The sequence below is a fragment of the Physcomitrium patens genome, chromosome 1 (genome assembly GCF_059467195.1).
Source record: "Physcomitrium patens ecotype Gransden chromosome 1, ASM5946719v1, whole genome shotgun sequence".
Classification (NCBI taxonomy): Eukaryota; Viridiplantae; Streptophyta; class Bryopsida; order Funariales; family Funariaceae; genus Physcomitrium; species Physcomitrium patens.
Window position 1 is genome coordinate 27,080,230 of NC_143410.1, and position 27,836 is coordinate 27,108,065.

General features: G+C 36.1%; 3 protein-coding genes, 2 long non-coding RNA genes and 1 pseudogene across 14 annotated transcripts; 1 reads left to right on the forward strand and 5 right to left on the reverse strand.

The window, feature by feature from the left end:
* Window positions 1-630: 630 nt before the first annotated feature.
* Window positions 631-1,102, reverse strand: LOC149989971 (polyphenol oxidase, chloroplastic-like). Its single transcript, XM_090248854.1, has 2 exons — window positions 893-1,102; window positions 631-831 (listed from the first exon to the last, which is right to left on the reverse strand). Exons 1-2 carry the CDS (start codon window positions 1,100-1,102, stop codon window positions 631-633), a joined length of 411 nt encoding a protein of 136 aa, XP_090104980.1.
* A 4,573-nt stretch (window positions 1,103-5,675) lies between these two features.
* On the reverse strand, window positions 5,676-11,892 carry LOC149989972 (uncharacterized). 9 transcript variants are annotated; one of them, XR_016505928.1, is made up of 5 exons: window positions 11,479-11,892; window positions 7,790-11,196; window positions 7,262-7,485; window positions 6,425-6,999; window positions 5,676-6,259 (listed from the first exon to the last, which is right to left on the reverse strand). It is a non-coding gene; the product is annotated as an uncharacterized LOC149989972 (long non-coding RNA). The 9 variants fall into 9 exon arrangements; XR_016505929.1 differs by having other exon boundaries at window positions 7,262-7,488; XR_016505927.1 differs by having other exon boundaries at window positions 7,262-7,541.
* LOC149989973 (uncharacterized) lies at window positions 11,193-12,096 on the forward strand. The gene is made up of 2 exons (XR_016505937.1): window positions 11,193-11,428; window positions 11,910-12,096. It is a non-coding gene; the product is annotated as an uncharacterized LOC149989973 (long non-coding RNA).
* Window positions 12,097-13,709: 1,613 nt separating this feature from the next.
* LOC112286003 (protein NRT1/ PTR FAMILY 8.2-like) lies at window positions 13,710-16,666 on the reverse strand (annotated as a pseudogene). The gene is made up of 6 exons (XR_016502142.1): window positions 16,308-16,666; window positions 15,899-16,116; window positions 15,448-15,750; window positions 14,984-15,251; window positions 14,415-14,832; window positions 13,710-14,312 (listed from the first exon to the last, which is right to left on the reverse strand). The product of XR_016502142.1 is annotated as a protein NRT1/ PTR FAMILY 8.2-like (transcript).
* Window positions 16,667-21,094: 4,428 nt separating this feature from the next.
* On the reverse strand, window positions 21,095-23,996 carry LOC112291029 (26S proteasome regulatory subunit 6B homolog). The gene is made up of 6 exons (XM_024537966.3): window positions 23,392-23,996; window positions 22,501-22,731; window positions 22,129-22,287; window positions 21,837-21,989; window positions 21,618-21,701; window positions 21,095-21,405 (listed from the first exon to the last, which is right to left on the reverse strand). Exons 1-6 carry the CDS (start codon window positions 23,866-23,868, stop codon window positions 21,271-21,273), a joined length of 1,239 nt encoding a protein of 412 aa, XP_024393734.1. The 5' UTR covers window positions 23,869-23,996; the 3' UTR covers window positions 21,095-21,270.
* A 476-nt stretch (window positions 23,997-24,472) lies between these two features.
* On the reverse strand, window positions 24,473-26,765 carry LOC112291037 (uncharacterized). The gene is made up of 6 exons (XM_024537978.3): window positions 26,616-26,765; window positions 26,313-26,457; window positions 25,949-26,088; window positions 25,662-25,816; window positions 25,241-25,455; window positions 24,473-24,986 (listed from the first exon to the last, which is right to left on the reverse strand). Exons 1-6 carry the CDS (start codon window positions 26,748-26,750, stop codon window positions 24,676-24,678), a joined length of 1,101 nt encoding a protein of 366 aa, XP_024393746.2. The 5' UTR covers window positions 26,751-26,765; the 3' UTR covers window positions 24,473-24,675.
* Between the last annotated feature and the right edge of the window lie 1,071 nt (window positions 26,766-27,836).

Sequence of the window (27,836 nt, forward strand, 5' to 3'; positions counted from 1 at the left end):
TATTGTGCTATAATTTACTGTTCCCTTGCCATGTCTGAAACTCTTCCAGTAACCATAAGTCACAGGGTTGGTTGAGCCATTGACATCCTGGACAACTTCATCTCCATAATCGTCAAGAAATAGCACTTAAATGAAATTACGAAGTGACATAACTGTTGTTAATTTCACTCGATTGCCATTGTCTCATGATAATGAGATAATTTATACATTTCAGTACAGTCCTGAGGATTGGGCTGCGCGTCTCCGCTCTGGTCAGCGGGTTGCAACGTGGAACGTGGTTCTCCTTCCCTGTCGGCTTCGCGTTGGTGATCCAGGCGGTTGGCAATTTGTGGTACATGTACATGCGTACCATATCCAGGTTGGCCATGCATTTAAATTATGCTGCTTGCCGCCACATTGACGTAGCCCATGGCAACGTGACAAACAAATTAACAAACAACAATGAATCAAGCAAAAGCCACATTCCTCAGGAGCTTGAAGGCGGAGGAAAGGTCTGGACCTGAACTTGTCGGAATCCAGGAACTACGACACCTTCACCGGATTTGCATTCTCATCATAGAATACGAACTCCAAGTTTAAGAAAACTGTGTCCATGGGATGCGTCTGCCTGCCAGGGGGGATCTTATCTAATCAGATATTCCAAATGCAATCCATATTCGCGTGGTGCGGGTGGAAAATAGGATCAAACGCGGACCAACCGAAGTTGCCGATATTGTCCGACGGGTAGAGTGGCGCCTGGGCATCCGGGGTCTCAATCCACGCGTGGACGGTTCTATGAGAATAATCCTCAAAAGTCCATGCTTCCATCTCGCCGGATTCTACTTTGCTGAACTGTATTTTATAGAATAGCGCCTAGGACCAGTTGAGAGTAAGTTAGGCAAGTGTTTTGCACCTGAAGAAACTCCAACGTCTTCTTGGTGCATCCCCTCGCCGTGTCCATGTCAACCACGAATGGCGGTGCCAAGGAGTTGTTCCAAACGGGGTGGTACAATGGCAACTCTTGGTTCGAGTACATGGCAGGAATGACATTGGCGAGGGGCGGGTGCTTCAACTGGTTGTCCCAGTTCCAGTAATGTAGAGGAAACATATCATTGTCCAACATCTTTGCTGGGATGCACTCGTGGAGGAACAAGAGCAAGCGGTGCTACAACAAGAAGAACCATCCATTGTGAATCTCCAAGGGGTACAGCAGATTGTCGCAGTACCAGCAATGTTGGTTCATCTGGTTCTTCAGGGACCTAAGAATGCTGTCCAAAAGCGCCCTCAGCTTCTTAGGTCCTCTCCAACTTTCTGGTGATTATTGATTTCTGGTGATTATTGATTTCCTTGACTTCATCTTTTGCATCATAATTTTTTTTAAAGATGTGCTTAAGTGACTATATCACTTGCTAAATATATATTTTTAAGAATCATCCATACTTCATTTGTTGTTCTGCATGCTCCTGTATAAGAAAAAATCAAGTTGTCTATATAAATTCATATTGTGGCAAGTGCCATTTGAAAGTTTTATTTTAATTTTGTTAGTAATGTTTTAGTTGTTGAATTTGGTTCTAAGATAGAAGTTGATTCTTTTTCAATTCTTCAATCTAGGTTCCAAATCTCTTCCATATTAAATTTTAATGAATTTTCTGTTTTTAGATTGAGATCCTCAATCCGTTCACTATGTTTTGACTGAGGTTATTTATCGGTTGTTCCATACGTCGTCTACATGTACATTTTTTTTGTAACACATATCTTTGTCTCAGAGCTTTCCTCTATGATGAGAAGTAGGTACATGAGGTAATATGACAAATACAATCGTTGTGTTGTGGCAAGTCAAGTATGTAATACCAAAAATCTTACATTGCGCAATTCCTTGGCTTGTGTTGATGCAACTTGATACATATCATTAACAACAATTATAAAAAGTGTTTCATTATTGTTTAAGGAAAATACTATTTGTGTAAATGTCACAATTTAGAGTATTATAAATCACATTAATTTTAGTACAATAACTGAACTTGGTAATAAATTGAGTAAATGTCATGTTCTAATTAAGTTACAAGCATATATTTTTTGTATCATCTTTGTTTTGATTCATTATTTGTTGTATGGAGTAGTGTTCTTCTTTTAGAATAGAATTTAAAATAATTATTAACTTGTTTTATAAATAATAAGATCAAAATGTATCAACAAAGAGATTTTTATAAAACATAGGTAAAGAAGGTTTTTAAGAAAAAGATTAGGGATCCTAATTATTTTTGTACTATTTCTCTAGTGGAGATTGTAAGAGAATAAGGGTTCAAAATCCTAAGTGTGGTTCTTAATCAATAAATTATATTTTGTTTTCGTTTCTTTAATATATTTGTTGGATTAATTAGAGGCAAGAGCCTTGGAATAAGGTTGTGGTTTGAAAATAGATTTACCAATGGTTGCAAAATAAGCTATGGATTAGACATGAACAAAAACAATAGTTGTAGAGGTAGTTGTGGTGCGTGGCATGGTATTAATTCTTTTTGATATGGAACTGTAATGTTAACATTAGAGAGAGAAATAGAAAAATCTTGTGTTGGGTCATCAAAGAAGGTAGAAACATGGGTCAGCAAAGTATCTCCTACTATTCTAAAGTCTTCCACTAGTTTTGAAAGATTCAAAATAAATTGATCTTTTGATGATTTAGATAACAAATTGTTTTGAGTTTCTTTGATAGATGAAGTTTGTATCAGAGTAAGAAGATATTTTTGTAACATTGTTGAAATAGGAAGTAAATTGAATTCAATTGATAAAGGCAATAAAGGTTCAAAAGCAAGAAAGGTGTTGGAATTAAATTGATTAGAGGTTTCATCAAATCTTGCTTTGGAATTTTTAAGAATTATATTAAATACCAAATTTTAGAATCTACATACTTTATTTGATGATAAATATCAAAAAAAAATTATTAAAATATTCTTAATTCTAACCTTGATGTATTTTTCTTTATTGATATATATAAGATAATTAAAGATCTTGTAATGAGATATGGATGGCTTGATTTTAAATCACCTTTTTAAAAAAATTACATATCAATTTGAGAATTCATTGTCTTGTTTAAAATATAGACATCTGTGTTACTAGCCTTTGAGTAGAGAGATAACATAAATTTTTTTTAATATAAAAAAGATTGAATAGTTTTAAAAATAATTCAATTATTATGTTAAAGCTCTCATTAATGGACTTATATACAAGTTAAGAAAGAATTATGGTATGTTGCTATGGCTAAAAAGCATATGAAGAATTATTTGATTGATACAATGGTGGTTGCAAAAATAGATTGTCTACCTCTATTAAGAATGATTGCAAGTTGTTTTACATTGGATATTATTGTATTGAGGTAGATAGTCTATATTAATTAATAAATCTAAATTTCAAACATATTTTGGGGAAGGACAATGTGGTAGTAGATATATATTCACAAATAAGGTATGAAGATGAAGAAGACAAGGTAGAAAATGAAGAAGATGTTGGCACCAACTTTTATACTATAACCTTCAAAAAAAGGAGAAGGATTATGTATAGCTACACCATTTGAGTTTTTCACAAAATACTTGTATAAAAGAGAACGGCTATACATTAAAAAGTACTTGAGCACTTCAAAAAAACTAAAAGTTTTGACTAATTAAAAGATCAAGAAGATTCAAAGAAAGCCCTATGGATATTTTCATTAAAATAGGTTTTTATAGAAGCATTTAAAGCAATGAAATGAAGTTTTGTAACTAATTGTATGTGGATATGAGACTCGACAAAGGATTATTAAGGAATTTTATAAGACTTGGTGGACCAAACTTTGAAAAGTTTGGACAACATTTGCCAAAGTGAAAGAGATATATTGGTAGAAAGGCATATGTAAGAATGTAGAAAATTTTATAGGATCTTGCAAGACTTGTTAAGTATATTCAAATACTTGTCAAAGAGATGAATTACATCCAATTTATCTTTTGGCAATGCATTAAAAATGGGTAGTGGATTTAATTACTATGCCTATGGGATTTGGACAAAAAAAATATTTGGTGCTAACTCAAGAAGAATTGACTAATCGAGTGGAAGAAAGAGCACTTCAAATCAAAACTATTAAAAGATTATGTAAGTTTCCTTTGGAGGATATTATTTACAATTGTAGTTTTATAGAAAAGATTATAGTGGATAATTAAGACCCTAACAATAGAGACATGGATATTGAGATCAATGAAATTGGAGGTCAAAAGAGTATCTTTTAAGAATTTTTATTTCTATTTTAAAACCAAAAATCTACATATTTTAAAAAAAGTTCACATTTAAAAGGAATGAAGGTCAATATGTGAGTGGTTTAAATGATAAGACTAAGATAATTATGTATGTTTACTATAAATTTAAATTTATAGTTAGATTGATAATAATATGATGTTTATGTAATTGTTATTTTTGATTGAAAATAGATTTAAAAAATCATTAGATTAGTGATTGAGAAGACTTAGTTAATTGGATCAAGATAGGAATTAGATTGAAATTAGATTAGGCAATGGAAGTATGTAGATGGAATCTTTGCATTGGACCAAAGTAAAAAGGATTTTGTTCAACCATGTCATAGTTTCTCATTGGACCAACCTTATGGAGACTTTTTGTAATGGCCAAATATATGACAACTTCTCATTTGATGGTTTTTATGCATGAGGGTAGTTAAATAGGCTTGGAATTTGGGGTTGAGGTAATTGATATTAGTGTATATTGAAAGTTGATTTTGAAAGTTTGAAAATGTATCTTCTAAATGCTTAGAGGATTTAAGGGTGCTAAGATTACTTAGAAGAGTGAAGACATGTACTACATGTATGTGATATCTCTTCTACTTAGGCTTATAAAGAAGGCAAAGTTTAGATTATGAGTTTTTATTCATTGAATATGATTCAAGAAGTTTGTTGAGATGAGATTATAGATATGAGTTTTTGATGAGGTATACAAATTGTTTACAAAGTTTAAAAGCTTGAAGGTTGCTAAAGTTAAAAAAATAGAGCATTAAAGTGAAGGAGGTGCAAACACTATGGCAGTGGAAGAGATGAATTTTGAAGGTGTACATCTTAGTAGATACTTTGATTCAAGCTACCAATTTTTGAGGATAAAATTTTGCATTTCATATTAAGATGTGATTAATTAAATATGTAAGAAGGCCTATGCACTATGAAATATGAGAGTTTATACAAGCAATCTTTAGAAGTGATATAGAAGCTAAAAAGTTGGTTTTAGAAAAATAGTTACTACATCTTATTCGAAGTATGTCTATTAATAAAAACTGGTATATAGATTTGTCATAAGTTGTGTAAATAGTATAATAAGTTACTTAAGAAAAAATATATATATATATATATATTTTTAGAGCTACAAGGGTCTAAAGTTGATTAGGTCACAATAGAATAAGATGTAAAAACTAAAGCACGAGTGTTTGATTTAGTCAGTGATACTTGAAATATAGACATCTTAAGAAACAAATATCTACTACAACAAGCTCCACATTTTTTAAAATGACACTCTTTACTTCTTGACAACCAAGGCCATACTTTAAAGCATTAGTCCAAAATTAAGAAAGTAGTTTACTACCAACATTTAGTTTTATTGTATTGATTTATATTTTGCAAGATTTTCTAATATTTCAAACCCTAAATAATTGTTGTATGTAGGCTTAAAAGAGGTGCTGTAAAGTTATAATTACTTGCATAAGATTGTTAGTTTGTCATGATTCAATTGTTGTCATGGCCATATACATCAATCTTGATTATATGGAAATGAAGCTATTTGATGACCACTTCTATTTGATGTGCTTAAGTTTGAATACTTCTCAAATACAATTGATGATTTATTCTAAACTTGGTCAATCAAATCCTAATAATGAATAACAATCAATTTGAATCAACTTTTAGAGCTCTTTAATGATAGTGGTGTGAATTCCAGTGGATGGCAAAGTAGTCACCACCCAAGCACCAAATTTTGCTAATGCAACAAATTTTAACCAATTTATGATGTAGAGACAACAATTCTGATGCAGGTTGATTCAATTGAACTTCAATTGGTCGTTTGGATTAGCAGCCCCAAACTAATGGTTGATCACCCTGGCCTCAAGAGAGACTTCACCACATTGTTGTAATATTCTCTGAAGGAGTGCAGCTCTGGTTACAGTGATTGCTACAACTCCACATTGTCAAATTTCTACAGGGGACACTTTTTTATCGAACCATCACCACCGCCGTAATCATCACAACCTCGTCAATAAATTTGTCTACAAAAGTGTTTGAAAGATTCAGAAATATGGGCGCAGATTAGCACGGCCATGTTCTTTTACATGATTGGAAATATTGCAGGAAGTTATAGCATTACAATGGCTGCCGGCATGCAATGGTTGAATGCGTACTTTGGAGTACAAACTGAAGATAGTGATTAAAACCTGGAAACTGATGTTGAAAGATTTGAAAGAGTATGAGCTCAGAGACCTCCCTTTCTTCCAAATTTCGTTCTTCCCATGTCCGCGAACCCCTGTAAGCATATGTATGGACGCTCCTCGTGAACTCCGAATCCCCTTTCAGTACACAAATTAGCAACTTTTGAAACGAATTCATCGCAAATAACAGCAGCTGCAGTTTCGTTTAATCTCGCACTTTTATCACACAAAATTTCGTACCTGGAAACCACACTGATGCACTCTGACCAAAGCACCGGACCATACGTCACCAATCACGCGCTAGGAACTTCCCCTCGAAACTTTACTAGTTCAATATCCATCACACATTTCGCCATGAACAACGAAACGCTGCTGCAGCTGATCTTCAAACTCTTCTGGATGGGAACTTCGAGACCACATTCAACGCTAGGAATCGAGTCTGCAATCCTGCAATCCTGCAATCCAAACCAAGCAGGGATACAGATACAAACCTCCGCAAAAGTTGAGTCAAGTGGAGAATAAATAAGACGATTCATCGTTGATTGTCGGCACCACTTTGCTGCACCATTCGAAGTGGAACTCTGCAAAGATGCATGAAAAGGCTTAACTCAACCAGATTTCTGGACCATTCATTAGACTTTGAAAAGAGGTGGAAGAACGTGAGAGTAGAGGAGGATTAGCCGATAATTAGCAGCATCCCAAGAATTGATACTGCATTATTATGTTTACAGGTATGGCTACGATGTTGTGATGATTTAGTAGAAATTGTTATGGATGATTGTCTGATCGTTTTCTCCAGATTGTCGAATAGATGAAAACAAAGTTGTGGTTCAGGATTGCAACCTTTAGCTTATGACCATCTTCTTCTCGTCGTGGAGAGGATTGGGACTCTCGTGGATTACAAACTGTCTCATGGTCATAATACTTCCTTTTTGGGGAAAGAATAGAATTCTAATATCGTCTTTATTATTAAAAAAAATTGCTTATGTATAATCTTGATGTCCTCACAGAACTGAAAATTATGTCGTTTACGAATGTCTGAATGTAAATTTCCTTCTTCGACTTTTCTGCTACATGTTTCCATATGATGCTTTGAAGTTTCATATATTTACAGCAAAATGATCTAGTGTTTGCAGTTACAATCAATTCATTACGAAATTTAAAAACATTCTTTTTTCATTATAAGTGCAGCAGAAATGGGCTTCAGATATTTGATTGTGATTTTTAATCTTTGAAAAAAAATGATCTATAATCTAAATATGTTTAAGTTCTCCTCTTTTCTGAAATCATACCATTTATCATGTAAAAATAACAAATAAACCATCTCACCTAAATCTTAAGGTCCAGCCAACCAATCAGGTTGATACATACCTTCAAATATCACATAATTTCTTTTGATTCCAGCAACTACATCTGTTTCATAATTTGTCAATCTCCAGTTGCTTGTGTTCACATCATATAATACAAAAACAGGGTATTCTGCTTTGAAAGCTATCAAATCACCGCAGCTATAAACTTGATATACTGCACGTCCTTTTACAGAAGGCACTTTCTGAAACAGTTTTTCAGTATATTTTTCAGGCATTACACCGTTTATAACTGGAGCATATTCTCCAGTGGGCGAGCCATCATCATTTAATACTATTTCGACCATCATAATGCAATTTGTTTGGTTTTTGAGCTTTTTTACTGTTTCACGTGTGACAGCATATATTTTGTTGTTTGCCACTTTGATCACTTTTGGTGGTTCTGGAATTTGAATATCCCCAATACCTTGTATTAAAAATGGATAGGACAAGAATTGGCGCCTGTTGTTGCTACAATTGATGTAGAATACGGAGGCCATTTGATTAGTTATAGATGTTGGAAGTTGAGGGTCCATTTTTATTCCTCCAAAATACAATCCATAATTCATGACTGCAAAACACCCACGTCCTCCAAAATGATGAACTCTGACATTCTCAAAAGAATCAAAATATATCCAAAGTTGATGAAGGGAACTATAAATTGCAAGGGACACCACATATTTGGTTTGATTTTGTGCTACCACTCTCTCATTGCTTCCATGCTCTCTCCCTTCGGCTTTGAGAGCATCAACTGTTGAGGTTCCAAGAATAAATAATTGATAGTATTTTGGTAAAAAATCTAAATATCCCACTTTTTGTCGATGAACATGAAAAGGAATAGGTGGCAAAAAGAAATATTCATGAGTTAGTGGATTGATTATAGTGAGCAATGTTTGATACTTATCCACTATTTTCTTTTGATATGATTCACTTTTTGCACCAACATAGAGAACTGATTTATGGTTTATTTGGATGATTGATGGTGGTGGTTTTAAACTATCACAAACCACTAATCCATTTTTGGCTGCAATTATGCTTGTGGCTATTTTTGATTTTATCCAATCCAAACTTGGCATTATAGTCCATCCTTCCATTTTAGAATCTTGAATCATATCATCCACATGGGCATGATTCTTGTAATCAAAGGCCAAAATTTTTAATGTTTTTGATTCCATTACAACTGGGAAATATTTTTGATACATCCTTGACTTTTCATCACGATACATTATGGGATTCCAAACGTTTGTGTTCACATTTGGTAAAGACCAAAGAGAATTAGATTTCAAAGCCTCATTATTGTATATAACATCCCAAGCTTTTGTCAATTGTTCTTTTGAAAACATTGACATACACATTCCAATCAACTGTGGATTTGGCATTTTGTTCCACTCTTGAGGTATGATCCCATTGACATATGTCAAAGCTTTTTCTTGGATCTCCCTTTTGGATGTTTTTCTCCATTCATCATCGTTGTTTGATTTTGCAAACATGGCATTTCCAACAATGTCATCACTCGCTCCAATACCTTGAATGTCTAGAGCTTGTGGAGTATTTTGACAAGCCATGAGCATTTCATCTTGAGCTTGTTTCTTCCATTCACTCTCATATCCAACATTACTTGTAACATCTTCCACATTTTTTTCTTTAAATAAAAAATCACATGAGGTAGAAATTCCATCCTTTTCAAAACCTCTCGTATCTAAATTGAAAGTCTTCAACATTCTAAAGATGTCTTCTGTAGTAGTAGTTGTGTTCAATTGTAATTCAATTGGAAAATATTTTTTTCTACTCTTTTGTGTAGATAATGCTATAAATAATTCAATATTTTTATTGTTCTTTTCATTATTACGTGTATCACTAACTTGAAGAGGTAATGTATAGGTATTGGCAATTTGATTTTCATCCTCAATGTAATTATTGCAGCTATGAGCATGTGTTATTACACTCTCTAATGACAATTGTATGTTTTCAAGGTTTTGATTGTAAGAGTTCAAATTGCTATTTGCATATTCTGTACTATGACTTTCATAATGTTCAACAACTTTGGAAAAGGATTTTCTATACGCAACCAAATCATTCTCATTATCAAGTGCATCACTACTTGATGCAACATCACTTATCAATGGATCCAGTAAACAATCTTCAAAATCTAAATCAAAATCAAAAATTGTATTAGGCATTGCATTAATTGGTGGTATATTATGGTTTCTAGAGGTTTCTAGTTCCTCACTCAAACCATGTTCTTGTAATGGTTGTATGTAATTTGATGGCACATGTTCTTGAATTACATCTAACTTGTTAAAATTTTGTGATCCACAATTAGAAGATGAGGATAAATCAAAATCCGATGTATCTATTGAATCAACGTTGGTGGGATCCACATAGAAGTCATTGTTTATATTAAAATCAAGGAGAGGCAAACCATGTTGTGGCACAATATTCCAATCTACATTAGGATTCATATTTGAATGATGTCCTTGATTTTCATTGTTTTCATTCATTTCTTGCACTATCTGATCTATATCTACTTGAGAAATGTTTGTGGTTGTCAATGGAGCTTGGTTGTTGTGATTGACACCTTTGAAACGTTTATTTGCAAGACTTGATTCACCAAAGTAAAACACTGGATTATTATTCACTTCACAATTAAGCAAAGTCCGTTTACTTTCTCTTATATTAGTTGCATTTGATTTGTTTGTTATGTTGTGGCTTTGATTGAGCTTTGGTGTTTTTTGAAATGGTTGTGCATTTGGTGTACATTGGTTGAAGATATCAGTTGTATTTATATTTAGAATGTAGTTGTTTAAGGCAGATAACTGGTTTAGATATTCCTTTGGATGTGGATTAGTGTTGCAGTTTAGAACATTAGATGCATTATTTGGATGTATTGATTGAAAATCTTCACTTATCCATGATGGAGGATCTTTTAAAATGGCTTTGGCATTCGTGGTATCAGATTCTAAGGAATGGTATGATTTAAGGGAGACGGGTCTGTGATGACCTAATCCTTCTTCAAATGTTTCAAATATTTCAATACCCTCAAAACTTGTGTATGTAACATCATCATCACTTAAAACATGGGCCATAATTTGTTATATAAATATTTGGATAAAATCATGAAGATCGAAAAGAAATTGTAAATTTGGAATGAAACATATCTATTACTTGGAACTTCGAAATTTCAGTGGACATATTATATTAAGAACTGAATAATCTTCATGAGGACCAAAATTATTGTTATAATGTTTCATTAAAAAAAGTAATATCTAAAACGCACTTCTGAACATGATATGTGTTACAATGCCAGAAGTGAATTTCAACTCCAAAGAGAATACAAAAGTGGAATCTATAAACTCGTGCTTGGAAAAAATTGGAAATTTCTGATCCTATATAATTTAGGTTCTAAATATAAAGCTTGTGGAATTTTGGGTTCTGCATTAAAAAAAACCAGCAACATTATTTAATACAAAAAACTAGAGATGCAAGTGAATCAGTAAATGAAAACCATTTCCAAAATTTATATTCACATCAGTATTTAATTCTCACAACTAGTTGAGGAATATTTTTAAAACATCAGCTGCTATTAAAAATAAAATCATTTTGTATCAGATTTTAATGCTTCTATCAAAACAAAGCATCGCATTAAAAAATACACACAATTCGGGTATATAGATATGTAATGGAATATTAGATTATTAGTTGCCTCTTATTTACATGTCGTGTATAGATTCATATCAAATAAATAAAGTATGTTCTACTGATTTGAATTGGAACACTGTATACAACACAATATGATGTTTTCAATTTTCATATTATTGTTCTTTTTCGTACATATTATTGTATTATGGTATATATCTCTAGTTAAATATTCCATTCTAGATCGAATTTTGCATTTGAGTATTTGGTTTTTAATACTTAGTATCAATGTAATCTTATTTTCAGCAAATTTTGAACATCCATGTTCAAAATATATTTTTCGAAAGTGATCTTTTAACCTTTCTTTTGAGTTTTATAAACCAAAAATGTAATTCTGGACAAGATATGTTTCGTTATTGTTCTTGTTTAGTTTTTTTAACACGATCAAAAGAGAAATCAGGTTTCCAAACTCTGATGAATTGAATGATTCTATTCTATTTGCTGTACAGCTGAAGATGAGTACACATTGAAAGGTCATGACTTTTCAGTAATTCCATCATCAACATTAAGTCATGAAAATGAATTTACATCATTGAAATTATTCTTAGTCATGATAAAGTCATTTCAGTCTTTCAAATATTTGATTTGAGATTTATGATAAAAAAAAAAAAAAAAAAAAAAAAAAAAAACTATAAACATTGTACGACTTTAGGTATTTTCCTTGTAATAAATTGTCATGTATATATGTGTGAGTTCTTATAAAGCTATATATTTATATATATATATATATATATATATAGACATATTCATTTATTAATTTTTATGAAAATTTTGTGTAGTGAATTTTTTGTATGTGTATTATTGAACTTTGATTCTATTTTTCACCAAAATACCATATTACGAAATTAAGCAAATTTTAATAAGGTCTTAATATTTATACTATATTAAAAAAATTATTTTTTATAAGAGTAATATTTAAATATATCTAGATAACAAATCAAATTAAAAAGTGATAAGGCATAGACAATGTTGCAAATTATAACACAAAACATTGATCAATGATTTGATGTTGCTAATTAGCTTTAAATTTGTAACTTCTTTAAAAATGTTGACCTAGGCAATATGCATTTTGGAAGCAGTGTTGCAATCCAAATGCTTTTTTTTATATATGTATTATTTTGCACAATATACTAAGTGAGATTTTTAAGAATTGTAATTCCTTATCAAAATTATAAATTAATCCAAGTTCCAATTGGGTGCCACTATTGCTATTATTTACTACAAGGGGAGTTAAAATAAAATAAAAGAATTATTTTATTTTATTTTATGTTCAAATAGATATGATGTAGATATAATCTTTTTCTTGTTACCGCTATCATACTTCCTATCAAAACAATTACTTATATTTCTAATAATTCAATCAGGTTTAGGATATTTTAAAAAGAATATATAATAATTCATAGCTTTCAATTCAATTGCAATCCAGAAGATTTTAGATACTCTTTAGAAGAGCTTGAATTAGAATTAGTTAAAACTTTTATGAACTTCCAATAATTTTTTAAAAATTTGATGCCAATGTATTATTAAAATAAATAAATAAATAAATAAATAAATTATAACTGTGGTTTGTAAGATCTCAAATAAGTTTCAACATTTTTAAATAATATGTTTGTGATTCTTTCCTACAAAAGTAATAAAATTTTATATAAAACCCTATATGTTTCATATTATTTTTATGTTCCATTGATGCTAATATATATATATATATATATATATATATATCAAATCACGAAGACGTTTAGAATTTTTTATTAAACAAAAAGAATCAAAATTACTATTTTTGAAAATGTGATAAAACTAGCAAATTTGTCACAATTGTTTTCTATCCAAACAGTGATGATTCATTGGATTTATTATTTTATAATCGTTCCTTAAGAATCCAATACTTTCTTCTCTATATTCAATCACCTATCTGCTATATTTTTACATTTTAAAAAAATGAAATTTTAATGTAAAATTAAAATAGATAAATATAGATATATATATATATATATATATATCTTTTTGACGTATGGACTAAGTTTACAACCCTCAAAACGTTGTAGCATCAATAATATACATATTTATAGGTGCTATAAAATAGCTTTTCCCATCACTTCACTTTGATATTTGAAAATCAAAAAGAAAAAGTTTATCCAAAATGTGAAACAAAATTTAAAAAAACCCATACACACATGCTAATAAATCACAACCATATCTCCACCTTAGTCTCAACGATTCCAATAAAGAATTCATTGCAATACCAAAGATGGGTTTGAAACAGAAAAAATATATTATAAGGGGAGGAGATCTCAACCCCTCAAAGGCATCACATTCATATAGAAAAACATTGGGTGTGGCTCTCAAACTTGGGCTGCGCCTCGTTCGTCACGCCACCCGCGACCGCCACCCGCGACAGCGTCCAGTGCGCGTTCTACGGCGGTGTCGGTGTCGGTGGCGGCCACCTCCTTGTAGCGGTAGAGATGTGCACATACGAGGAAGACGAGGAAGTTGACAAAGCTCAGAGCCGCCAGAAGCCAGTAGAAGTAGTCCAGGCGGCTTCGGTTCAGATTGTTGGTGAGCCACGGCTGGTGGTGGGTGGTGCTGTGGCTAGTGACGTGATTCACCACCGTGACCAGCACGGAGCTCAGAAAATGGCCACATGCGATTGTGCTCAAGTAAATGGCGGTATCCAAGCTCCGCATGCGGTCTGGCGCTTCGCTGTAGAAGAACTCCAGTTGCCCGACCTGGATGAAGATTTCGGTGCTCCCGCGCAGGAAGTACTGCGGGATGAGCCAGAAAATCGAGATTGGGACCGTTTCTTTGTGACTGTCCAGGAGCCCGTGTGCTCGAGCCACATTCACCCGCTTCACCTGATCATGCACGAAAATGATGCAATTAGTTGTGCTTGTCATTTAGTTTTTCTAGATCCAACGGATGTCAGAATGGGATTGTGGGATTGTGAGAGGCAGTACCTCCACAAAGCCAGCGATGAGCATGGCCAGTATCGAGAACACAATTCCCGTTCCAATGCGTTGAAGATGAGTGATGCCTTGGGAATGACCCGTGAATCTCCTCAGGAAGGGTACCAGGAAGCGATCATACAGCGGTAAGATTAAGAGCACGTTGACAAGCTCGAAGACGGAGAGTGATGCCGGGGGGAACTTGAAGTGAGGGCCCATATGGTAGCCCCTTCCTCCACGGAGAAGGTTTCCATTTGAGATAACGCCGTCCATACTACGATAGTGCTCACCCAGATGGGAAACAAACGGAGGATCATCTTCACCTCTTCCACTTGTGCCACCGTGCAGAGTCGCCATGGATCGGGCCGGCTACCGTCACCGCAGCCTTGTCGAGAAACCTGCGAATTGGCAGGCATTACTTCGGCGTAGATTTCTTAAACCCATCAATCCTTGAACCCTTTGAACACCCGCTCGAGATGTCATCCTTCAATGGAGTCTGCAAGTACTGCTTTCTCCAAAACTACATATGGGGGTTGAGAAGATATATTCTTCATCCATGAAACAACATCAACTAATTCAGCAAAACCAGTACCGGAATTGTTCGGTGTGAGCAAGAATTTCGAGGGGGCACTGCCTCTCTGCTTGATCTTCATACAGCATTACACTATTGTTGTCGAGCTTTGCCCTGCGATTCCGAGCCGCAGCAACTAAGACCTGGGCTACAGATGTCAGAGGGCTCCCACGAGGCAACTTATATCTGTAGAGGGGGGAACCGAAAAAGAACACGATAATTGCGCAAAACATCACTGCAGTTGGAATTCCGAATCCCCATCCAAAACCAACGTTGTCCTTCATCGACAAGCCGACAATGTCAGGCATGAAGTTAACCCATTAACCTCAAGTTTCGAAGTCGAAGTGAGGTCAAGATATTCAGCTGCAATCGTGTATAGGTTGCCCAAGCCCTCGTTTAAGCACCTAATTTGACAATGCTGCATCTTAGCGCAGGACATTAATTCACAAGCTTCGCATGCAGATCATTTCAAACCTGAATGTACACGAATATGGTGACGGACAGAAGGGAGCCGATCGAAATGACGAAGTAGTACCAGTTAAAGAAACTGGACATGTGCTTCTTCTCCTTGTCGTAAATCTCGTCAAACTGATCCGCACCCATAGACGACACATTAGGTTTGATTCCACCATTTCCAAGAGCAATAAGATAGAGTCCCAAGTAGAGCACTGCCTGCTGAGCGGTGCTTGCAGAAGAACAGGGCAGAGAGGAATCAGCTGGACATGGAGCTGGTCTCAACGATGGCAGTGCAGCGGACATAGTGAGCAGTATCATTTCCTGGTTAAAAAATTCACGTCATCTTCAAATTGTTAGAAAGTGTTACAATGGTCACGTATGCTAGGCCTACTATCCACAACAAGACACTTGTTTCTTTATTTGATCTTCGGAGGTACTATCATTCGTGTACACATGCAATGGATCTTACCACTACTTGAATGGTGGCAAATCCAGTGATGGCCCAGAACCGACCCCAGTATGCATCCGCCATGAATCCCCCGATGAAGGGCGTGAAGTATAGAGCTCCGACGAAATTGGACACCATGTTTGCTGCCTTCGGATTGCTCAGATGAATTTCGGTGGTGAAGTAAGTCACCAAGTTTCGTTGAAGGCCCAATGAACCAATTCGCTGGCACATCTCTGTGTCTGCCTCATGGAGGAAACAACTATTATATAAATGCTTGTCCTTTGGACAGCTTCCTTACTCCTCAACATGCTGGAGTTACTTTTCGATGTTAAGAGTTGAAAATATGAGAGCTACTTGTCTATTGATCATCTTGGTGTAATTGTCAGTTCTCCTCCAGGAATTCACAGGAGAGACAAGAGAATTGGCGTACCGAAGATAAGAGAGGCAGCTCTCCAGCCGAGCCGCCTGTTTTCCTTGTGTCAGCTGTGTAACCCTTCCTGTCCACCGTCCCATATTTGGTGAGCTGTTCGCTCCCCTTTGTGCCTGCATCTTGCACCTTTTTCTTCTTTGTGTAGACCCTTTCCCATGGATGTGATGACAAATCAACTAATATATCTGTTCTGCATGTGGTCAGAGTGAGAGAAGGTTGAATTTGTCTTTACAAGTCAAATGTGTAAGAATATCCACAACTTGAAAACAATTCTTAATAAAGATATTATAATAATTGATAAATTTTAAAAATATTATACATCTTTGATTATTTTTGGAACCTTTCAATCCATGATAGTTTGAATCTTCTTAGAATCCATCATTAATCCTTTGTTGGAAATGAAGTATTTTAAGAAATCAACTTGAATAGTATAGAATATACACTTTTCTATTTTTGCATATAGTCTTGCATTTCTAAGTTTTTACAAGACACAAAAAATGTGAAGTTAATGTTCTTTTATATTCTTAGAGTAGATTAAAATGTTGTCTAAATAACAGATAATAAAATCATCAAGAAACTCACAAAAGACATCATTCATGAGATGTTAATAAGCAACTAGTGTATTTGTGACTCCAAAAGGCATGATATTATATTCAAAATGTCCATACCTAGTTTGGAAAGTAATCTTCTACTCACTTCTTTCTTTGATGCAAACCCTTTCCCATAGATGTGATGACAAATCAACTAATATATCTCTTCTGCATGTGGTCAAAGTGAGAGAAGGTTGAATTTATACTTAATCAACGGAATTTGAGATTTGTAAATGTAACCCCAGGTAAGGATCCCGAATCAATGTCCAAAATGAGATCCAAGGAAATTGTGTGTATTACCATCCTTTTGTAGCTAGCCTCATTCGCCTTGAAAGTTGGGTAATCGAGCCACCTTTTCCATGCACAAGAAATTCAAAACCACACGAATAGCCACACGAATAACCACACGAATATAACAGAGCAATTCTTCTCAACCCGATTGGGTGAAATGAACTCGGTGATAATCGCTGAATCAAAGCTCCCACGCTGGTGAATTACCGTAATTGCTGTATGGAAGGAGCCACACAAATAGACGGGGCACGAAATGCAACACCGCGTCAGAATTCTGCTGTCAATCTAATCATCTGCGGTTCATAGCGGGCAAGGTCTCAAAATTAGGAATTTCTCTGAGAGACCTTGTGGCTGGTTTGAAGAATGGGCACTGGTGGATTCAAGCAGATGTGTAGGTTCGGAGGCAGTTTCGCAACCTTCGGATTATCTTCGAATGATAAGTCCAAATTCAATTGTAGTATGGAAAACTGAAACAAATTAATGAGAAATTTGCCTTCCATTCAGAATGACCTTCGCAGCTCGGACTACGTCAGCTTACAGCACTGAAAACCCAACCAAGAAAACTCCATCACCTTTTCACTTATCCACGACGCAAACTCGAATACCTCCTAGAAAGGGACAGAACGTCATTATAAAGGACATGTACGCACAACTTCAAGATTTCAACCACCCCTCGTGCAACAAATAGCGGGCTCAGGCATCCACCTTGGAACAAATTTCAGCTCCTCGACAGAACTGGATTCACAGAAAACCAACAACAGACAGAAAAAACAACTTAGGCTATAGGATGAGAGACAGACGTAATGAAACCGAACACCGTGACTTAAGCGTTGCACGGAGTGTGCTTAACTGCAGTGTGTCAAGTATATAGCTTTGTCAAAAGACACTGACTTCTCTCCCAGTAACTTCACAGCCTCTCCATTTAGCAACTCTAGTGCGGCTTGCTGATAGAAAAAAGTGTATTAGGAAAGTGGAGTCTATGCAGGACCATGTTCACTATACTAGCTAGCGTCGCTCATGCGTGAATCGATCACTCGAGAGGACTTTGATGAGGGCCTTGGATGCATGCACAGATGTTGATCGACCACGACTCACAAGACACATTTGTCTATTCAGGTTCGGGATGAGGGCCCTACTGCAGTCTCTCTCTCCCCACCCTCAGTCACTGAGTTTGTGAGCTTTTCTTTTGCGACACGTCTGTGTCGTGAACTCCGATGTGAAGCTCCCTCCGCTTTTTGCATCTTCCCATTTCTTGCGTCTCTCGACAAACCAGACAATCCTGCACTAACTGAAATCTGGCATCGTTGTAGCCACAGCAGCTGGGTAGATTTGTGCAGCTCTAAGTCAACATTGTATTTATGAAGAATGATAGTAAAGAGGAGAATCCCATAGCCTTAAGTTCAATACCCATCTGCTGTGTGACCTCCAGGATTAAAATATTTCTTCCCGGTAATCTGAAAAACTGTTCTAAGACCTGTTCTTCAGGAGCTGGATTTTTCACTTTCTGTAACCGACTACACTGGGACGGTGTTATTCTTTCAGCTTGCTTACTTTGTGTTGTGCGTGTGCAACAATAAGCTTTAAATCTTTTGCTTCTACCGAGCGTCATGAATGCCTTGATTTCCTCAAATTATTGGATATTGTGTAAATGAATAAGGTTTGGGATGTGGTTGAAAGTTGGAAATGCCCGTAAATCCATGAATCTAATCTGTATTTCAGGTTTTGAGTGGAATGCTCATGATAAAGGTATTTATTGAACAAAACTACAAGATTATTTTTATTTAATAAAATCTGATCGTTAGGATTTCAACAAAATATATATATATATATATATATATAATAATAAATAGTTATCTAAAATATGGTTAAATTTTAATTTAAAATATCTTTAATCATTTTTTATATTTTAAACTTGTAGAAGATTATATTTTCTAATATTTTAATACAAATATTTTAACTTCATTATATTAAGAAGTTGTCTAATTTATTTCTAACAAGTTATGAAAAACTAAAAATGATTCTAATAAAACTTGTATATAGTACTAATAGTTTGATATCAAAGTTTATTTTATAACATCTAATTATCACACAAACTTCTTTTTGTATATTTATACATAATAGAAACCAAAGAAAGAAAAAAAAAAAAGAAAAAAAAAAAAACTTAAAAAAAACAATGGAGCTTTTAAATAAGTATTATAAGATGTACAATGATAAAAATATTGGTATTGATAGAATATTTTTAAATCACATATTTAATTACTTTATATATAAGTTGGTACTCAAGCTTGACATCATTGCTAAATGAATTGGGCAACTTTATATCTTTGACTATTTGTCACAGACATATATATTTACCTTAATAATTACCTAAATAATAAAAATAAATAAAATTAGATAAATTTGATAATATTTTATAGAGAAGTTTCTTAGAGGCTTCATAGTTGTAGCTTTGCTTTTATGTATCTATAAATAGTTGGTAGGTTGAAAACTTGGTCAACAAGTTGGCCACATGTCTCGCATATTGGTCACTTGTGGTACAAGTTGGACATATGGCATACATATAAGAAGCTTGTTGTACAAATTAGACACATGTCTTGCAAGTTGGATATGTGTTTGAGGTTCTATAGAATGCCACTACATATCTTGTTAGATAATATATATATATATATATATATGGAGGCAAAAGTGAAGCCACCTTCACTCTTATCAATTTTCTTCTTGTTTTTAGTTTAGTTTCAAGAGTTTTTAGTATTTTTGCCTTTTGGCTATAGCCATTCTAGTTTCTTCTTGAATATACATATTTATTGATATTTTTTTTTGCCATCTTTTTTTGAGAAATATTTTACTTATTTATTTGTATTCTTTGAGTTCTTATTCTTGATACTACCTTGAATATAAACAAGTGTTCAAGCTTAACATCATTGCTTAATAAATAAAAAAATCTCAAATTTTTAATTATGTTTTATATGGATTGGTATTCTATCTTGATATATTTGTTAAATGAATTGAATAATGTTACATCTTTAATGATCTTTTATATAAGCAATTTCTCAAACTTAATCTCATAGCCAAATAATTTGAGTAACCTCACATCGTTGACAATCTTAAATATATCAATGTACTCAAGCTTACCATCATTGTTAAACAAATAATGCAACTTCACATCTTTCACTACCTTGGATATATCAAGCTACTTAAGCTCTATTTCATTTCCAAATGAATTGGACAATTTGACATCTTTAACTATCTTCTATTTAAGATAGTACTAAAGTTTGACATTGTTGCCAAATGAATTGGATAACCTCACATCTTTGACTACATTGAATATAAACAACTATTCAAGCTTAATATCATAACCAAATAAATTAAGCAATGCCACATATTTAAATACCTTATATATAAGAGAGTGATCAAGCTTGACATTATTGCCAAATGAATTGGGCAACTTCACATCTTTGACTACTTATCACAAACATACATATTCACTCCAATAACTACCTAAATAAATAGAAATAGAAATAAAATTTTATAATTTTTACAAATTGTCAAATGCCTAAAAAACCATGATATTGACCAAAAGTTGTTTTTAATGCATATCCAAGATGAAATTTAAAGATTTGTTAATGTAGATTTACAAAACACTATCTAGGATGTAATTGCCAAAATGGTTGCATTTTGCTTAGTTAAAAAATATTTTGTTCAATAGACTAGATTTGGAGGTTGGACTTGGTTGAAGTAAGTCAAAGATTCCCAAACAATGATATATTGATATGACTTGTTTCTGATAATTATTTTAATCAAGTTTATTATAACAAATTAACTATGGGTTAAACTACGGTAAGGCAGCAGCTCATGAAACCATAATTGTATTGTTCGATTTTAATTCACCAATGGACACAAGAAACGGAGTGTACAAAGTTTATCTATTGAAAGAAAATCTTCACAAATTCTATAGTAGAAATTACAAGGGCAAGCAGTCCCTCTCCATGACTTAGTTGGGACCATTAAGAGGATCAGTAAACAAATTTATCTTTAACTTGATATCCAGGTGAACATCAAAGATCAGACAAAAAAATAGGCATCTATCTGTAGAACTCAAAGTCTGTGTCAGACTTTTTAACGTTAGATCTGTAGCCTTTCTCAAAATCCTTGGGCAAAATCACGTAGCGATTCTTCCTTACTGCATGCATACCAGCCTCCTGACAGATAGCAGAAATCTGCAAGTCATGAAAAATCAGTCGGATCAGATAAGCAACTCCTACAGGTCCGATTCAATTGAGATTTGAAATGAGATCAGATTTTATAGCAGCACAACTGAATCATCCGAGAATCACAAGCATCTGCAATCTGGAAACAGTGTTCGCCAGTACTTATCAAATTTTAAAAGATCACTTAAAATGTGCAGGAATGACGCTGTGAAAGAACGCACCTCAGCAGCACTTATTTTATCAGGCCTAGAAACATAGTCTTCTAAATCAACCTCCTCGCTTAGATTCATCTTTGCAGTACATACCTGTTCGAATTCTCAGTCCACACATTCATTAACCACGACGAAGTCCAAAAGAGATGCCACGCATCGATTTCCAAAACGCACCTGTAGGATTCTGAAACGAACGAAATCACAAGCCTGAGCAAGAAGGATTCATACCTGGAAGACTAAACGCTTTTGCCTCCTGTCAGGCAGTGGAAATTCAATTTTGCGATCAAGACGTCCGGGTCGCAATAAAGCGGGGTCAAGAGTATCTGCTCGATTGGTAGCCATGATCACCTTGACATTGACAGTCTGATCAAACCCATCCATCTGCAACCAAACACAAAACATGTATGAGAAAGCGCAACACCTAAGCAGAAACAAAAGACTTCAATTCAACAGACATTGGAACATCGCTCTAAAATCGGAGAACATGCTTGACAAACTTCGAACCAGAAAAATGTTATACCTGATTCAAAAGTTCCATTAATATACGCTGTACCTCCCTGTCTGCTCCAGTTTGAGCGTCGAAACGGGCTGTTGCGATTGCATCAATTTCATCAATAAATATAATAGCTGGGGCATTTTCCTTTGCCAGTTGAAATACATCACGCACCATACGGGGACCCTGTAATAACATTACATGCGAGATACTCAAACATAGTTCAACCGACGTCCTATAACATAGACCATTTCAAAACTACGTTTCCTGAGAGTGCATAAAATACCTGAAAAGAGGAAGCTAAACTTATCACATGAAAAGAGATAAAAATTTTAAAAACTAAAAAGCGGTGACAGACACAAACAAAATCTAATGAAGTGATTATGTCAGAAACCCTACCTCCCCAAGATACTTTTGTACAAACTCAGAACCAACAACACGAATGAAAGCTGCAGTGGTATGGTGAGCGACAGCCTTGGCAAGCATGGTCTTTCCCGTTCCAGGAGGTCCATAGAGCAAGACGCCTCGAGGTGGGTCAATACCAATCTGCTTATATAACTCGTGATGTGTAAGTGGAAGCTCCACAGCTTCCCTGATTTCTTGTTTCTGAATATCGCATCCACCAATATCCTGCATCCACCACCATTCGACAATATGAAAGTATTAAAAAACTGCACTCGTAAGAATTGCAAACATTATAACAACAGATTCATGCAGATGAACAAGCCTTCCCGAGATGTACATGTTCTCAATGAAATGCTGAATATTGGGAACATCGCTGAGTCGCAGTTGTAATGCTTTTGAGCTAATTGGCTACAGTGGATAAAGCGACTTGGTCGTGAGTAGTGATCAATCAAACCCTGAGACGATGCAGCGGAATGATCTATACACTCATAAGAATCCGACAACAGAATCTCTAACAAAGATAAAACCCTAACTCCATAATCTAGATGTACTAGGCAAGGGCGATAGTAACTTCAGATAATACTGAAAGTATTTGCAGGATTATCAGATTGAACAAGCAAAAACCATGACACTGCGCTGAAAGTTGCAACCATCAATGCTAAAATCACACATTTCACTTCAAAGCTATGTGGAGTTTGTAGGAATAACCTAGAGTTCCTTGTGCGGGAGAAATAAAAAAATTCAGATCACATTCTAGTCGAGAATCATCGTTTCAGCTTGCTGAGCGGCTAAATCTGCTTGAGTACAATTTGCACAGGTAAATCCCAAAAAAATAAAAAAAAATAAATACACAATTTTTTTGTGTGCAAGATAGGACAAACGTACGTTATACGATACATCGGGCTTCTCGGATTGTGTCAATAGAGAGATACTGGAATCAGCTTCAGGGGGCAACACATCAACCAACGCATTCGAGTGCCTATGAAGCGCAACCGACGACGACGGCTTCAAAAGCTCCCGATTGATCGTACTCAAAATCCTCACATAAAAGTTCGAGCCAGTGGTCGACCCGACAATCCCGTTGTCCTGATCCACCATCTCAATAAACTGCCCAATCACAAGCGGCACGGACTGAATACGCTTCACCTCTTCCTGCGCCCTAAGCAGCTCACGCTTCAAATTCTTCTGCTCATCCTTGATATACTCCTCCTGAATGTCCAAAAACTCCAGCTGCCGCTGCAGGAGCTTCTGCCGAGTATACAGATCCTCCTCTTCGACCTCCGCTACGACAGGCTCGGGAAGGAACGATTTCGCTGTCACCACAGGGGCTATGCCTTTCTCTGTCACAGCGGTGACCTCCATTGTCGACGTCGTGGTTGGCACCACGACGTCGAAAACCCTAGCTCTTGATCCAGGGCTTCTTCTTCCCCTACTGCTCCTCCTCCTCTGTTCTCGAAATTGGCTGCAATTAAGGGTTTCCAAATCCAGAAAAAAACCTTCTTCGTAACAGGCTCCAGGAGGACGAAGACAATACACACACACACTCACACACACCTCGAACGTGATAGATGGATGATTACTCCCTCCTTGGATGAACTTCTTTGTTCATTCGCCCCTGGAAGGACAACAAGTGACAGTTGGGCACCCTTAATTCTCCATGACGTCTCCACAGACACGTCATCAAATTAGACTTTTTAGTCCATTGATTTATATGCCAACCTTTTCGTAATAGTAAATAAGTAAACACGTACTTATGTGTCAATGTTAGTGTATTTGAAATACTCGTTTTCACTAAGAATTTCATTTTTAAGAAATTTCATATTTAAGAAATTCTGAGTGATTTGTTCATACATTCTCAAAGCATGAACTATTATGTCGCACTATTTGTGGTACCAACTTCCATCAACTTCCATCAATATCATCCAAGCGCAAGGTTTAAAATTCAAGGCCTCAGGGGGGACAAGTGAAAGAGAAATTTCGATTTGCCATTACGGTGTATATGGCATGATAGATATGTGGGCCACATGTAGAATAATGAACCGACCCAAGAGTGACAACGAATAATTAAAGTCAGGCAAGAATGGTTGTTGCAGCACCAAAAACAATAATAATCCCTCAAGTATCATCTAAACTTAAACACTCTGCTGGCCTTCTGCACCTTGGTAAACCCTAAACTTTGGTAGAGAGGGAGAGTGACAGTGAGGAGGAGCCCATGCTGAGTCGTATGAGGCTTCGAGAAGCGAGCATAGCTTCGGGAAGCAAAGTCTGCGACGACCTGGCATACAATGCTTTCGCAGCTTCTACCGCCGCAGCTTTGAGGGTCGGGCTACTTAAAGGAGCCATCAGGCAGTGCCCGAGGATCTTAAACACAGGGCGAAGCAATTCTAGCTCTAGGGACATGCGAGGGCCATCAGTAGGGTTATCTTGATAGTCGGCCTCCCAGGCCGCATCGCGATCGTTAGCGTCATTTCCTGGCGGATCTGCACAGTTCATGACACAATACAGCTCATGAGGAGCAAACATTCACAACATTCGGAAGTCACAAGGTTGCTCATATCTCAATTGTGGAACGTGCTGCTGCAAGGCTGAAGTCCCAAATGATTAGTGAAATACATGGTTAACATAACCCGGTTCATGTTCGATGAGCATCAAGCTGCCAATGGGCAGCATTGATCGAATTGTGGAACCTCAAGTCACGCAGTAAGGAAGTGGAATGGATTTCGTTTAGCCATACCGGATACATCCCATCTTCCTGGTCGATTGGATTTCTTCAGAAGTGGTGGATCTTGAGGCTCCTGATCTAAAGTGAGGGCCTCGCCAAGCGTCAATGCAGCTCCTAACGATGAAGATGATCCTACTTGAGCAGGGTTTAGGGAAGGAGGCGGTGGTAGCGCAGACCTTGCCAAGGTCTCAACTGCATTGCTCCAGCTGCAACCCTTCACTGCCCAGCTGCCATATCAAAACAGAATTCCAGATTGTGTAAAAATAGTCTTTGCCAAGATCAAGTACTATTGGATTGGGGAAATTAACGTGATCAATAATAATCGACAAAACACAAATTCTGAGTAAATAATTAACATGACAATCACATCAACCTAGATGCCCTGCATGATCATAAAGTGAAAATTACAAAATTCGAATTAATTTCCACGGACCTTCTAGCATAATGACACAGGTCAAACTTCGATTTTGATGGCATCATTATGATCCGCTTGTAGAATAACTCGAGAGCAACTGCTACGATCACTGTCCGTTTTGTGCTCTTCACTGAGCTTTGAGGCTCCAATGCTGGTGAAATGACTTCAACATGCTGTGAACAGACACGGTACAATGTGCGAGAGTCTTCAATCCCCCTTTCCGCAATGAAGCCACAAAATCAAACGGATTCTACCATTAAAGATTTAGCAGCAGAGATGCATAATTAAGGATATGAATGGCTTACAGGTTGAGGAGAGCCAACTGTCTGGCGCGGGGAATGGTAGAGGCTGGCATGGCCGAGATCTGGAATGTTAATCATCACAGGCCTTCCTCCACGAGCCTTGGTTTCTGCAGCATACAGTGCCAGCAGAACCGCCTCAAAACCTGCCATGAGCACACGTGCTGTTGATCAAAGATGAAAGAATTGCAACACGACACATTAAAAGAATGAAAAATGGGCGTCTGAAGAGGAAAGCCAGCACACTCCGATGATATTGTAATTAGACTCTTCGAATCAAATAAATAATGAATTGACTTGACAAAAGTGCATCGGATCCTTGAGACGTAGGAATTGCTCACTCTAGATTTATGTACTTACATGTATGTACCTGCTAAAGGTCCGTCTGGACTGGTGGTAATGCGAGGTAAGTAGACCCCACAAAGAACAGGTAGGAAGCGAAGCACCACGAGTTGCAAGGCGGGATCTTGCGTTTGATAAGTGTCAAAAAGCCACTGGCAGACTTGATCATTCCCCTGCTAAAACAACGCATATTCGTTAGTGAGCTTCAAATAGGTCAATACATTAGAATCTTGAGTTGAATCCTCAATCTTTTAGAGAAAGTGAGACTCCTCAGTCGGTGCTTAGGTCACGAATCATACAACACATCCACCGCATTAGCCCCGCAACTCACCTTCCCCGAGGTTGGTTGCAAAAGCCGCCTGGAAATTTTATCCGCGACGTTTTCATCATGGAGCAAATGTTTCGCAGGCAGCTCAGAATCCTGAAAACGTAAATGATGCCCCCCAATTAAGTCAGACGGAGACATCACCTCTCACACTAAGGGCACCAATTACACAAGAGACCACGATATCAAGTCCCAGTAACGGAAACTCTCGTCACTCATCATTACGTGCAGATACACAAAAAAAATATTTATACACTTATTTATATTCATGTATCCTTTCAATCCCCCATCCGATTAATGTGAGGTAAAATCCGAATCAAAACTCACCGCAAATAATCTCTACACTGTGTACGTAACAACGTGAGAGCACAGAATGAGGTAAAACAGATACTTGGGGAGGGAAAGAAAGCATTCGATCGATCCCACGAGAAGGAGATCGAGGAAGAATTGATAGCTGGGAAGTAACGGAAGTACGTGCCAGAAGAGCGTTGTAAGAGTCGAAAGCACCCAAGACGCGGTGAAGAGCGTGAATGCGCTCCTGCGCCTTCACCATGTCGCCGTGCCAGGTCTGCTTCCTCTGAATCTCCCCCGGCATGTCCTGATTCTACACGAGTCTGGCCTTGCAACTCGATCGATCGATTTCGCAACACAACTCGATCGATCGATCGTCGAGGCTTGCAAAACCAAATGCGAGTGGGCCTTGCTCGCGACGAGGACTTTACACGGCGCCGGTCACCTCGCCCGCGACCTGGCCCGTTCCCTCACCCGCGGCTTTTTCCCCCTTCCGTTGTGCTTTTTCAATCACCTTTTACTTTCTTCCCAGTGAACTATTATTGGTCACTTCTTTATATATGACACTGTTGAAAAAATGGGAAAAATAACCTTTTAAAGACAAGTTTTTTTGTATTTAAATGCGATAAGACATTTTGGATGTTGATGTCGTGTTGTAAAAGCATCATGGTTTATTTAAAGGTCGTTAATTTGATATAATAATAAGCACGTGGAAATTTAACAACGAAAATTTGTACCTTTGAGACTGTTTTCTCTTGGTTTATTTGTATTTATTTTACGGAATCATGCCATGTGTCTTTCTAAATGATTTTTATTTTGGTTATACTAGCTTTATTAACACCGCAATATTTTTTGTTTTTGAGCTACCATCCCCATTGTGAAGTGTGTCCTTTGTAGAACATTTTGCATCCAATACAAGTTGATTTCATTAAAATG